The sequence below is a fragment of the Oncorhynchus mykiss genome, chromosome 2, assembly GCF_057628025.1.
Source record: "Oncorhynchus mykiss isolate SJ-2025 chromosome 2, ASM5762802v1, whole genome shotgun sequence".
Classification (NCBI taxonomy): domain Eukaryota; kingdom Metazoa; phylum Chordata; class Actinopteri; order Salmoniformes; family Salmonidae; genus Oncorhynchus; species Oncorhynchus mykiss.
Window position 1 is genome coordinate 9,985,303 of NC_143023.1, and position 13,952 is coordinate 9,999,254.

At 46.5% G+C, this 13,952-nt stretch overlaps 1 protein-coding gene across 1 annotated transcript in view; it reads right to left on the minus strand.

The window, feature by feature from the left end:
- LOC118944776 (rap guanine nucleotide exchange factor 5) overlaps positions 1-7,305 on the minus strand; it is a 67,469-nt gene extending 60,164 nt beyond the window's left edge. The window contains exon 1 of the mRNA XM_090216447.1: positions 6,741-7,305. Coding sequence (XP_090072573.1) covers positions 6,741-6,932 — 192 coding nt within the window. The 5' untranslated portion in view covers positions 6,933-7,305. The remainder of the gene's footprint in view (positions 1-6,740) is intronic.
- Between the last annotated feature and the right edge of the window lie 6,647 nt (positions 7,306-13,952).

Genomic DNA, 13,952 nt, shown 5'->3' on the forward strand with positions numbered 1-13,952 from the left:
ACTGATCCCAAAGCATGGCCACACACACACACACATGCACAAACTAATGCACATAAGTAAAAAACTGTCCATCAATGAGCAGAGCACTTTCCCCAACACAGGCAGTACAAAATTCACACAATCAGATCTGGACTCCCAAATGGCAGCCCATCTCCCCTCGTCAAAGGGAGTGCACTGTATAGGGAAAAGGTGCCGTCTCTGACGCAGATCTTACAGGGAGGGACTTTTACATGCGTATCCAAAAAGACCATTAATGGTAATGTTATTGGCAGTTCCTTACACAGTACAGTGACTGTGTCCCAAAGGACACCCTATTCCCTACATAGTGCAATACTTTTGATGGGGCTTTGGTGACAAGCAGTGCACTATGTAGGGAATATGGTGCCATTTGGGATGCAGGCAGTGAGTCAAGGTGGGATTTGCAGAACATAACAGTTTCCCAGAATCTGAGGGCTGTGCTTCTCGGCATCCTGCTTCACACCATGATGAAAGCTTAACAACACAGCTGCTTTCTATGAACCCTGTGACAGGCGCTTTGACAGACTAGTGCCCTGTACAGGGGCTGTGACAGACTAGTGCCCTGTACAGGGGCTGTGACAGACTAGTGCCCTGTACAGGGGCTGTGACAGACTAGTGCCCTGTACAGGGGCTTTGACAGACTAGTGCCCTGTACAGGGGCTGTGACAGACTAGTGCCCTGTACAGGGGCTGTGACAGACTAGTGCCCTGTACAGGCGCTTTGACAGACTAGTGCCCTGTACAGGGGCTGTGACAGACTAGTGCCCTGTACAGGGGCTGTGACAGACTAGTGCCCTGTACAGGGGCTGTGACAGACTAGTGCCCTGTACAGGGGCTGTGACAGACTAGTGCCCTGTACAGTGGCTGTGACAGACCAGTGCCCTGGGGCATTCTGGCTCGGACAAGGCTCACTTCATCTGAAACCTACATGGGGATGTCACCTCATGTACGTTTCCAACCACAGGTTGTCCAGTATTTAACATAATCAGATTATCCACTGATCCACAGCAGTCAACAGCTTGGCAGTGCATGACGTGTCACGTTACTGTGGACTGATGGACTGATGAGCGTCAAGGCTTTTAGAGATACTTTTGTAACCCTTTCCAGCTTTATGCAAGTCAACAGTCTTCTGAGGTCTCTTTTGTTCGAGGCATGGTTCACATCAGGCAATGCTTCTTGAAGAATTTGCTATCACAAAAGGCCCCAAAATGTTTGAGAACCCCTGCTCTAAAAAAACAACAACCTTAAAGACAGATACTGTATTTCGTGCTATGGCACCTTGAACAGTAAACCAAACTCGGGAGTAGAATCAGAAATCAGAGAGTGCCTCTGACCAGTCAACCAGCATCAGGCCAGGCGTGCTCCCCCCCAACAGTTATTGATCGCATCTTTGCAGCTGCTGTGCTACTCTGTGGATGGGCTGGCCTTTCTGACCACAAGTGTCCATTTATAAACAATGGCACTGGCCTCCACTCCAGACTGGATGCTTTTAATGAGGCAGAGTGCAACTCTCTCTCCTCTCTCTCTCTCTCTCTCTCTCTCTCTCTGGGACACAGTGTTCCTGTAGAAGTGGTGGAGGTGACCTCCAGTACCACTAGAATGTTTCCTAACATAAACACTGTGGAGGAGAAACACTATCCATCACTTAGACCCTGATAGGTCACGTCCAGTTTGGCTGAACTCCTAACCCACTACTGTGGGTAAGCAGTGAAGCTCCCTCTGTTGGCTTGCTTAGTTATTTCAAATGTAAAAAATGACTGCTTAAGTTATGTCAAATCCGAAGAAATCAAGTTGAGCTGATAAAACGTACGTTTGATAAGTTGATAGCACTTAACATTTTAAGTCAGGGTAGTAACAGCTTTCTAAATGGAAACACTCCAGACGCTGTTCTCCCGTTCAGAGGCACTGTGCAGGCTTAAGGGATGTGTTGGCATTCTCTGTGTAACCACGGCTGAGGCATCTCAAACACGTTCGCTATGAAGTCCGCAGCAGGACCTCCGGGGTCTTGATAGAACACAGATACACATATAATTCTCTCTCCCACTGAGAAGTGTTTACATCAGAGGTCTGTAGAAGAAGTGGTTTTTTACTGATGTGATGTGACACAAGTCTGCCTAGGTTACTATCCAGAAGTGAGTTACTCAAATTCCTGCTTAGGCCGTTAACCTCCAGTCCTTCTCTAGGAATTGGCTCTGTGATGAACATAGATAAACATGACATCTGCACATTATCTCAAACTGTTCTGTTCTGCAAGTGGACAAAAAAAATACAATGAACAAGAAAACAAAGAAGACTGTGTTGGATGATCAAAACATTGATCCACTGTTCCTTTAGGAAAACATAGGAGCTATCTAACATAGGGAAACATAGGAGCTATCTAACATAGGGAAACATAGGAGCTATCTAACATATGGAAACATAGGAGCTATCTAACATAGGGAAACATAGGAGCTATCTAACATAGGGAAACATAGGAGCTATCTAACATAGGGAAACATAGGAGCTATCTAACATAGGGAAACATAGGAGCTATCTAACATAGGGAAGCATAGGAGCTATCTAACATAGGGAAACATAGGAGCTATCTAACATAGGGAAACATAGGAGCTATCTAACATAGGGAAACATAGGAGCTATCTAACATAGGGAAACATAGGAGCTATCTAACATAGGGAAACATAGGAGCTATCTAACATAGGGAAACATAGGAGCTATCTAACATAGGGAAACATAGGAGCTATCTAACATAGGGAAACATAGGAGCTATCTAACATAGGGAAACATAGGAGCTATCTAACATAGGGAAACATAGGAGCTATCTAACATAGGGAAACATAGGAGCTATCTAACATAGGGAAACATAGGAGCTATCTAACATAGGGAAACATAGGAGCTATCTAACATAGGGAAACATAGGAGCTATCTAACATAGGGAAACATAGGAGCTATCTAACATAGGGAAACATAAGCTTGTGGAATATTTACGACCAGGCAGCAATAACCTTCCATATCAACACAGGCTTCCTAGTGAAGATGACAAGTCTCATAATCAGTACCATACATTATGCTGTGCTGGCAGACATGAAAAATCACCCATTCACAACAACATGTAGGACACTGGCTTTAGTGCTAAGATACTGTATGTACTTTACTGTGGAGAGTTATCTCTGTGTTCAAAATGGATTTGTCCTGGTAGGCTAGGAATGAAAAATGCTCAGCAAAGCATTTTCTATGTAGATGCTATAGATTACAACGGCGTTAGAGGTAGCAAGACGAGTACACACAGAGAGAAGTACACAGCTGCCCCTGAACATGCGAGGCATAGAACGACAACGGCGTTAGAGGTAGCAATACGAGTACACACAGAGAGAAGTACACAGCTGCCCCTGAACATGCGAGGCATAGAACGACAACGGTAACAGACTAGAAGAGGTGTAGAATACATTATTATTCTTCATGAAGGAAATGTTTTTCTACCTGCATTTCAGAACATGTTGCTTTAGCATTCAGACTACATTCAAGACAGATCCTGTAATAAAAACATATTTTTGAGTGGTATTTTCCTTTAAGAATTAGTCAAGCTGTAAAGTTTTCAAGAAGCATCACATCACTTTTTAAAATGTATTTAACTAGGCAAGTCAGTTAAGAACAAATTCTTATTTTCAATGACATAAACCAACTCAGATCTTTGCCTCTTGGTCATACTCAGATCCCACCAACAAAACAAAACATTTTCTCCTTTCTTTTGATGTGGGCTATATTAAAAAGGTTGAGAATAAAAATAGGTTTGAGACACCCACTTGACGTAGAAGAGTTAGTCCTATTGAATAAGAAGGTGACATTTACTGAAACGACACAACGACAAGGAGGTGTTGTTATCACATCTAAGATGGCATTTAAGGCCATGCTACGGTGTACAGTAGAGTCACGTTCATTGTGGTGAATTATGACAAGCAGGGTTACAGTAACCAACCCTGCTCCAGGCTGTGTCCCAAATGGATCCCTATATAGTGACCTACAGTACTTTGACCAGGGTCCATAGGGCTCTGGTCAATCGTAGTGCACTATATAGGGGAAAAGGTGCAGTTTGGGACTCATCCCCAGTGTTTTAGAGAAAAGGTCAGGGACCTACAGCATTGAAATCCACCCTGAAACCAACACAATGTCTTGGCATGGTGGGGAGACTGAGTGGCCAGCCCACGGTGGGGCCAGCTAGGGGCCTGTGGAACTTACGTCAGCTCTTCCTGCCATTGTTGCTGTGTCGTTCTGCTGCACTGATAGAAACACAGCTGGCCAGGCAGGAAGGGAAGAACTGAGGCCATCATGGACTCAGCGCTCCAGGGTGGTTCTAGGTACAGACCTAGGATCAGCTTCGCTCCCCCAGTCCTGACCTTAACCATGAGTGGGCAAAATGCTACATTTTCCTGAGATCAGCATCTAGTGGCAACTTCACCCTACACCGAGCTAGCCAATCAGGACACCACCTCCTCTCAGGTGTTCTAATAGGCTGTTGGATTTTAACACAAAATTGAGTGAGCGCTCTTAACCACCCAATAACACTGGATTCAGTTAACGGTATTGACATTATGATGGTTCTAAGTAAACGGTAGTTAGGAACAAAATGAATCTATTTGTTTTTAACAGGTTAATAAGGCAGTCACAGTAGCTAGCTAGACGTTTGTCAATCATTTGCCATATAGCTCTTACAGTAGGTGTATTCCAAGGTAACTGAATGGAGTGTTACGTAGGACTTAATAATACTCCCCTCTAGATCCTTCTAGTTCTCAGAATAACAAGTGAGTGGGCAGGCAATAGGCTTGGTTCACTAGGGCAGGGTTCTCCAACCCTGTTCCTGGAGATGCCCTCCGGGAGGTTTTCACTCCAACCCTGTTCCTGGAGAGATACTCTCCAGGAGGTTTTCACTCCAACCCTGTACCTGGAGAGATCCTCCGGGCAGAGGCATTACCGGATATGAACCATCCAATAATACCAGATGACAAGTTAAGATCATTTGGATGAATGGTGGCGCTCTAGAGAGAGTGGTGCTCTAGAGAGAGTGGTGCTCTAGAGGGAGTGGTGCTCTAGAGGGAGTGGTGCTTATAAAGGGAGTGGTGCTCTAGAGAGAGTGGTGCTTATAGAGGGAGTGGTGCTTATAGAGGGAGTGGTACTCTAGAGAGAGTGGTGCTTATAGAGGGAGTGGTGCTTATAGAGGGAGTGGTGCTTATATAGGGAGTGGTGCTTATAGAGGGAGTGGTGCTTATAGATGGAGTATTCATCGGCAGACCAGTCGTGGTGGTGCGGCGGGGCGCCGTGTCGACAGAGAATCCAAGCCAGATGGCGAAAGAGGTATTGTAGAATTTAGTTTGCCTGGCCGGGAGATGTGCCTGGCTCACGGCTAACTGGTGCTAGCTTCGTGGCAGTGGTGTTAGTCACTATAGCCAATCGGTAGCAGCGGTGATCCGGTGCCAAGGTCCAGAGTTTACAGCAAGGATCCGGTGGAGTATTGGGCTCTAGCCGTGTATGAGTGGGGTTCGGGTGAACAGCTGAGTAGGCCGGGAGGTGGGCCTCAGGGATAGCTTCGGTACTGGGTGCCACGGTGAGCTAGCTAGCTGCAAGCTAGCTGTGAAGATCAGAAGTAGTGGTCCAGGGATTACGACAGGAATCCGGCGTTGTTGTGGAGATACAGTACGATACTGGTAGACTGGCAAGTATTATCCAGGCTAAGAACAGGGCTGGTATCTGTGCAGAAGGTAAAAGCCGCTAGCATTGGCTAACAATGACTGAATAGCTAATTAGCTGGTTAGCTTCTGGAGGTTCTTGAATGTGTTCTAAAATAAAAAATAATAGCGATACCGTATCACATTGGGTGAGGCAGGTTACCGGAAGGTATAGTCGAATTAAAAATCGAAAATAGATGGAAAATAAAATTGAAATATATATATACAAAAAATACGAAAAATACAAAAGTACACAAGACACGAACAAAACGCGTCTTCACTGCTACGCCATCTTGGAAGAGCACCACTCCCTCTATAAGCACCACTCCCTCTATAAGCACCAATCCCTCTATAAGCACCACTCCCTCTAGAGCACCACTCCCTCTAGAGCACCACTCTCTCTATAAGCACCACTCCCTCTATAAGTACCACTCCCTCTAGAGCACCACTCCCTCTATAAGCACCACTCCCTCTAGGGCACCACTCCCTCTATAAGCACCACTCCTTCTATAAGTACCACTCCCTCTAGGGCACCACTCCCTCTAGAGCACAACTCTCTCTAGAGCACCACTCCCTCTATAAGCACCACTCCCTCTAGAGCACCACTCCCTCTATAAGCACCACTCTCTCTAGAGCACCATTCCCTCTATAAGCACCACTCCCTATAGAGCACCACTCCCTGTGTGATGATTTCTCTAGACTAACTCTGTCACAGTGTTTGAGTGTGATGATTTCTCTAGACTAACTCTGTCACAGTGTTTGAGAGTGTGATGATTTCTCTAGACTAACTCTGTCACTGTGTTTGAGAGTGTGATGATTTCTCTAGACTAACTCTGTCACAGTGTTTGAGAGTGTGATGATTTCTCTAGACTAACTTTGTCACAGTGTTTGAGAGTGTGATGATTTCTCTAGACTAACTCTGTTACAGTGTTTGAGAGTGTGATGATTTCTCTAGCTCTGTCACAGTGTTAATATTCTGTGAATGCAGCGTGACGTTGTCTCTCACCTCTGCTGTCCTCTCCGGGGCGGCCTTGCTGCTGTTGTTGTGATTCTGGAGGAAGCGACATCCGTCCTTGGCCAGTCTCTGGACCATCTCCAGATGGGACAGGTCTTCCTTGTCGTGCAGGGCACACACACCCCCCGGCTTCAGCGCCGGGGACACAGAGAACATGTACTTCAGGCCACAGTCCCACGACATTACTATAGAGTAGAACCAGCACGGTGTACTCCTCTCCTCCTCTCTCACAGTGCACTCCAAAGGTGTGTGTGAGGGGGATGGGCCAGGAAACCTTGAGTGTGTGTCTGTCTGGCTGTTTGTCTCTGTGTGTGTGTCTGTGAGCGCAGGTGAGTTACGGCCTCCTCTCACTGAGCCAAAGCAGATCCCTGTAGAAGCACCAACAACAGCTCCGGCTGGCTCTCTGGTTGGCTTTCAGATATATAGAAATAGAGAGATAGAGAGGGCTGTGAAACAGCAAGGACTCCAGGTGCCTGTGTTCTATATGCTTAGATCCAGAGGGAGAGAGATACTGACTGCTACTGCCTCCTTCCCTTCCCTTTCACTGTTGGGGAAGGAGGGAGGGGAGAGAGGGAGGGAAAGAGAGGGAGGGGAGGGAAGTAAGGAAGGAAGAGAGGGAGGGAGGGAGAGAGAGAGGGGGAGAGACATGGAGAGAGGGAGGGCGAGAGAGAGAGAGGGAGAGAGGGGATCAGGAAACATCTGGTAAACCACTCAAGACCAGCCCCTGCAGAGGAAGTTCCACTATCTCTACCTCCCCCTGTCCATGCTGTCTGAGATGGACTGGGCCTGGGTGGGTGAACACTGGGGGGGGGGGGGGGTAGACAGGGGAAGGTAGGGGGGTTTTGGACCCCCTGAGAGAACACAGAGGTAAACACAGTGGACGAATCTGGGTTCACTTTCCAACTATGACCGACAGAGCAAGACATTTTAGTTGATAGAACGTTCAGTGCTGCTGTCACAGGGTGGTCTGTCACAGAGTGGTCTGTCACAGGGTGGTCTGTCACAGGTTGGTCTGTCACAGGGTGGTCTGTCACAGGGTGGTCTGTCACAGGTTGGTCTGTCACAGAGTGGTCTGTCACAGGGTGGTCTGTCACAGGGTGGTCTGTCACAGGTTGGTCTGTCACAGGGTGGTCTGTCACAGGGTGGTCTGTCACAGGGTGGTCTGTCACAGGGTGGTCTGTCACAGGGTGGTCTGTCACAGGGTGGTCTGTCACAGGGTGGTCTGTACAGGGTGGTCTGTCACAGGTTGGTCTGTCACAGGGTGGTCTGTCACAGGGTGGTCTGTCACAGGTTGGTCTGTCACAGGGTGGTCTGTCACAGGTTGGTCTGTCACAGGTTGGTCTGTCACAGGGTGGTCTGTCACAGGTTGGTCTGTCACAGGGTGGTCTGTCACAGGTTGGTCTGTCACAGGTTGGTCTGTCACAGGGTGGTCTGTCACAGGTTGGTCTGTCACAGGTTGGTCTGTCACAGGGTGGTCTGTCACAGGTTGGTCTGTCACAGGTTGGTCTGTCACAGGGTGGTCTGTCACAGGGTGGTCTGTCACAGGTTGGTCTGTCACAGGGTGGTCTGTCACAGGGTGGTCTGTCACAGGGTGGTCTGTCACAGGGTGGTCAGTCACAGGTTGGTCTGTCACAGGGTGGTCTGTCACAGGTTGGTCTGTCACAGGGTGGTCTGTCACAGGTTGGTCTGTCACAGGGTGGTCTGTCACAGGTTGGTCTGTCACAGGTTGGTCTGCCGTTGTGCTCGTCCTGTCCTTGCTCCGTTCTGTACTTTCTGTTATTGAATATGTGGGCCAGACTGAAGAGTTGGGTGTGAGTGAAATTGAAAGTCCTTTCCACACCCTAGCTCCTACAGAACCCCACCGGGATGCATGTGATGATGGCTGAGTAGGTCTCATTTGTAAATTGATATTTATTTAATTGCCGTAGAAAATCTCTTAAGGATCCGCAACTTTTTTTTCTCCAATTTTTGCCTACAATGACACACCCAAATCTAACTGCCTGTAGCTCAGGCTCTGAAGCAAGGATATGCATATTTATGGTATCATTTGAAAGGAAACCCTTTGAAGTGTGTGGAAATGTGAAAGGGATGTAGGAGAATATAACACAATAGATCTGATAAAAATAATAGAAAGAAAAAGCCAACCGTTCTTTTGTATTGTGTTGTACCATCATCTTTGAAATGCAAGAGAAAGGCCATAATGTATTATTCCAGCCCAGGTACAATTTAGATATTGACCACTAGATGGCAGCAGTGTGTGTGCAAAGTTTTAGTCTTATCCAATTAACCATTGCATTTCTGTTCAATGTTTTTTATCAAGACTGCTAAAATGTGCCTAATTTGTTGATGAATAGCTTTTCTTGTTCAAAATTAAGCACTCTCCTCAAACAATAGCATGGTGTTCTTTCACTGTAATATCTAATGTAAATTGAACACTGCAGTTAGATTAACAAGAATTTAAGCTTTCTGCCAATATCAGATACAGTGCCTTGCGAAAGTATTCGGCCCCCTTGAACTTTGCGACCTTTTGCCACATTTCAGGCTTCAAACATAAAGATATAAAACTGTATTTTTTTGTGAAGAATCAATAACAAGTGGGACACAATCATGAAGTGGAACGACATTTATTGGATATTTCAAACTTTTTTAACAAATCAAAAACTGAAAAATTGGGCGTGCAAAATTATTCAGCCCCTTTACTTTCAGTGCAGCAAACTCTCTCCAAAAGTTCAGTGAGGATCTCTGAATGATCCAATGTTGACCTAAATGACTAATGATGATAAATACAATCCACCTGTGTGTAATCAAGTCTCCGTATAAATGCACCTGCACTGTGATAGTCTCAGAGGTCTGTTAAAAGCGCAGAGAGCATCATGAAGAACAAGGAACACACCAGGCAGGTCCGAGATACTATTGTGAAGAAGTTTAAAGCCGGATTTGGATACAAAAAGATTTCCCAAGCTTTAAACATCCCAAGGAGCACTGTGCAAGCGATAATATTGAAATGGAAGGAGTATCAGACCACTGCAAATCTACCAAGACCTGGCCGTCCCTCTAAACTTTCAGCTCATACAAGGAGAAGACTGATCAGAGATGCAGCCAAGAGGCCCATGATCACTCTGGATGAACTGCAGAGATCTACAGCTGAGGTGGTAGACTCTGTCCATAGGACAACAATCAGTCGTATATTGCACAAATCTGGCCTTTATGGAAGAGTGGCAAGAATAAAGCCATTTCTTAAAGATATCCATAAAAAGTGTTGTTTAAAGTTTGCCACAAGCCACCTGGGAGACACACCAAACATGTGGAAGAAGGTGCTCTGGTCAGATGAAACCACAATTGAACTTTTTGGCAACAATGCAAAACGTTATGTTTGGCGTAAAAGCAACACAGCTCATCACCCTGAACACACCATCCCCACTGTCAAACATGGTGGTGGCAGCATCATGGTTTGGGCCTGCTTTTCTTTAGCAGGGACAGGGAAGATGGTTAAAATTGATGGGAAGATGGATGGAGCCAAATACAGGACCATTCTGGAAGAAAACCTGATGGAGTCTGCAAAAGACCTGAGATTGGGACGGAGATTTGTCTTCCAACAAGACAATGATACAAAACATAAAGCAAAATCTACAATGGAATGGTTCAAAAATAAACATATCCAGGTGATAGAATGGCCAAGTCAAAGTCCAGACCTGAATCCAATCGAGAATCTGTGGAAAGAACTGAAAACTGCTGTTTACAAATGCTCTCCATCCAACCTCATTGAGCTCGAGCTGTTTTGCAAGGAGGAATGGGAAAACATTTCAGTCTCTCGATGTGCAAAACTGATAGAGACATACCCCAAGCGACTTACAGCTGTAATCGCAGCAAAAGGTGGCGCTACAAAGTATTAACTTAAGGGGGCTGAATAATTTTGCACGCCCAATTTTTCTGTTTTTGATTTGTTAAAAAAGTTTGAAATATCCAATAAATGTCGTTCCACTTCATGATTTTGTCCCACTTGTTGTTGATTCTTCACAAAAAAATACAGTTTTATATCTTTATGTTTGAAGCCTGAAATGTGGCAAAAGGTCGCAAAGTTCAAGGGGGCCGAATACTTTCGCAAGGCACTGTATGTCTATGTCCTGGGAAATGTTTGAATTAACTCTACATAAGACATTTGAAAAACAAAAGTGACAGGACAAATTATAATTTGATCGTAGCGGGAACAGAGAAAGATGTGCTCCTTGATAGAGTGTGGTAGGATATATGGACATATTTCCCGTTTAAAAGACCATGACATTTATTAATAAACTTCATTTGAATGTCTTTGCTTACTGCTCCTATTACCAGACATTATATAAATATATAGGGCTCTATTCAATCCGCGTCGCGGAATTTCAGCTTTTCGGCGTGATTGAAATTGAAAGGCAACGCTCACACTTTTTAGCGGAGGCTGCATTCAGGTTAAACGGAAATTCAACAGTCAATAGGAAATTACCTTAACGTTTTCTATTGCGGAATCCTTAACCCTTCAGCTTTATGATTGAAAAGACCCCCTAGCCTCAGATTCATGGATGTGTCAAATCAGACTTTAACTGCTCAAATGAAGCTTGTCTGGAGCCCTGTGTAATTACATATAGACTGATGTGCAAATATGTACTAGAGCAGACCAAAACAAGGACATTCATTCTCAGTATGATATGTGCTAGAGCAGACTAAAACAAGGACATTCATTCTCAGTATGATATGTACCAGAGCAGACTAAAACAAGGACATTCATTCTCAGTATGATATGTGCCAGAGCAGACTAAAACAAGGACATTCATTCTCAGTATGATATGTGTCAGAGCAGACTAAAACAAGGACATTCATTCTCAGTATGATATTGTCATGTACTGTCATGTTGTGTCTTGTTTCTGTCCTTTCTCTTCACCCTGTCTCCCTCTGCTGGTCGTGTTAGGTTACCTTTTCTCCCCCTCTTTCCCCCAGCTGTCCCTTGTCTTCTCTGACTACCTCGTTCACCCCTTTTCCCACCTGTTCCCTTTTTCCCTCTGATTAGGTCTCTATATCTCTCTCTCTTTCTGCTCCTGTCTTTGTCGGATTCTTGTTTGTGTTAGTCATGCCTGAACCAGACTATCGTCATGTTTGCTGCAACCTTGTCCTGTCCTGTCGGAATCTGCCGGTCCATCTGAGCCTACCTATGTTTGGTTATTAAAGAAGCTCTGTTTACATTAATTCGCTTTTGGGTCCTCATTCACGCACCGTAACAGAAGAATCCGACCAAGAATGGACCCAGCGACTTCGGATCCTCTCCACTCAGCCGTCGAGATCCAGGGAGCGATGCTAGGCAGACACGAGCAGGAATTGTCTGCTGCTCGACATGCCGTTGAGACCCTGGCCACCCAAGTCTCCAACCTCACAGAACAGGTTCACCATCTCCGCCTCGATCCACCGGCCACTTCCAGGGCTTTCGAATCTCCGGAGCCCAGAATCAATAACCCGCCGTGTTACTCTGGGGAGCCCACTGAATGCCGCTCGTTCCTCACCCAGTGTGATATTGTGTTTTCTCTCCAGCCCAACACTTACTCCAGGAGCACTGCTCGTGTCGCCTACGTCATATCTCTCCTTACTGGACGGGCTCGTGAGTGGGGCACGGCAATCTGGGAGGCAAGGGCTGAGTGTACTAACCAGTATCAGGACTTTAAGGAATAGATGATACGGGTTTTTGATCGATCTGTTTTTGGGGAGGAGGCTTCCAGGGCCCTGTCTTCCCTATGTCAAGGTAATCGATCCATAACAGACTACTCTATTGAGTTTCGCACTCTTGCTGCCTCCAGTGGCTGGAACGAGCCGGCTTTGCTCGCTCGTTTTCTGGAGGGTCTCCGCGCAGAGGTTAAGGATGAGATTCTCTCCCGGGAGGTTCCTTCCAGCGTGGATTCCTTGATTGAACTCGCTATTCGCATTGAGCGACGGGTTGATCTTTGTCACCGAGCTCGTGGAAAGGAGCTTGCGTTCTCCGTTGCCCCCCTCTCCGCATCACTACCATCTTCCTCTGCCGGCTCGGGTGCTGAGCCTATGCAGCTGGGAGGTATCCGCATCTCGACTAAGGAGAGGGAACGGAGAATCACCAACCGCCTCTGTCTCTATTGCGGTTCTGCTGGTCATTTTGTCACTTCATGTCCAGTAAAAGCCAGAGCTCATCAGTAAGCGGAGGGCTACTGGTGAGCGCTACTACTCCTGTCTCTCCTTCAAGATCCTGCACTACCTTGTCGGTCCATCTACGCTGGACCGGTTCGTCAGCTTCCTGCAATGCCTTAATAGACTCTGGGGCGGAGGGCTGTTTTATGGACGAGACCTGGGCTCGGGAACATGACATTCCTCTCAGACAGTTAAGGGAGTCCACGGCCTTGTTCGCCCTGGATGGTAGTCCTCTCCCCAGGATTCAGCGTGAGACGCTACCTTTAACCCTCACTGTTTCTGGTAATCATAGCGAAACCATTTCTTTTTTAATTTTTCGTTCACCTTTTACACCTGTTGTTTTGGGCCATCCCTGGCTAGTTTGTCATAATCCTTCTATTAATTGGTCTAGTAATTCTATCCTCTCCTGGAACGTCTCTTGTCATGTGAAATGTTTAATGTCTGCTATCCCTCCTGTTTCCTCTGTCTCTTCTTCACAGGAGGAGCCTGGTGATTTGACAGGGGTGCCGGAGGAATATCACGATCTGCGCACGGTGTTCAGTCGGTCCAGGGCCACCTCTCTTCCTCCACACCGGTCGTATGATTGTAGTATTGATCTCCTTCCGGGAACCACTCCCCCCCGGGGTAGACTATACTCTCTGTCGGCTCCCGAACGTAAGGCTCTCGAAGATTATTTGTCTGTAGCTCTTGCCGCCGGTACCATAGTCCCCTCCTCCTCTCCCGCCGGAGCGGGGTTTTTTTTTGTTAAGAAGAAGGACGGGTCCCTGCGCCCCTGCATAGATTATCGAGGGCTGAATGACATAACAGTGAAGAATCGTTATCCGCTTCCTCTTATGTCTTCAGCCTTCGAGATCCTGCAGGGAGCCAGGTTTTTCACTAAGTTGGACCTTCGTAACGCTTACCATCTCGTGCGCATCAGGGAGGGGGACGAGTGGAAGACGGCGTTTAACACTCCGTTAGGGCACTTTGAATACCGGGTTCTTCCTTTCGGCCTCGCTAACGCTCCAGCTGTCTTTCAGGCAT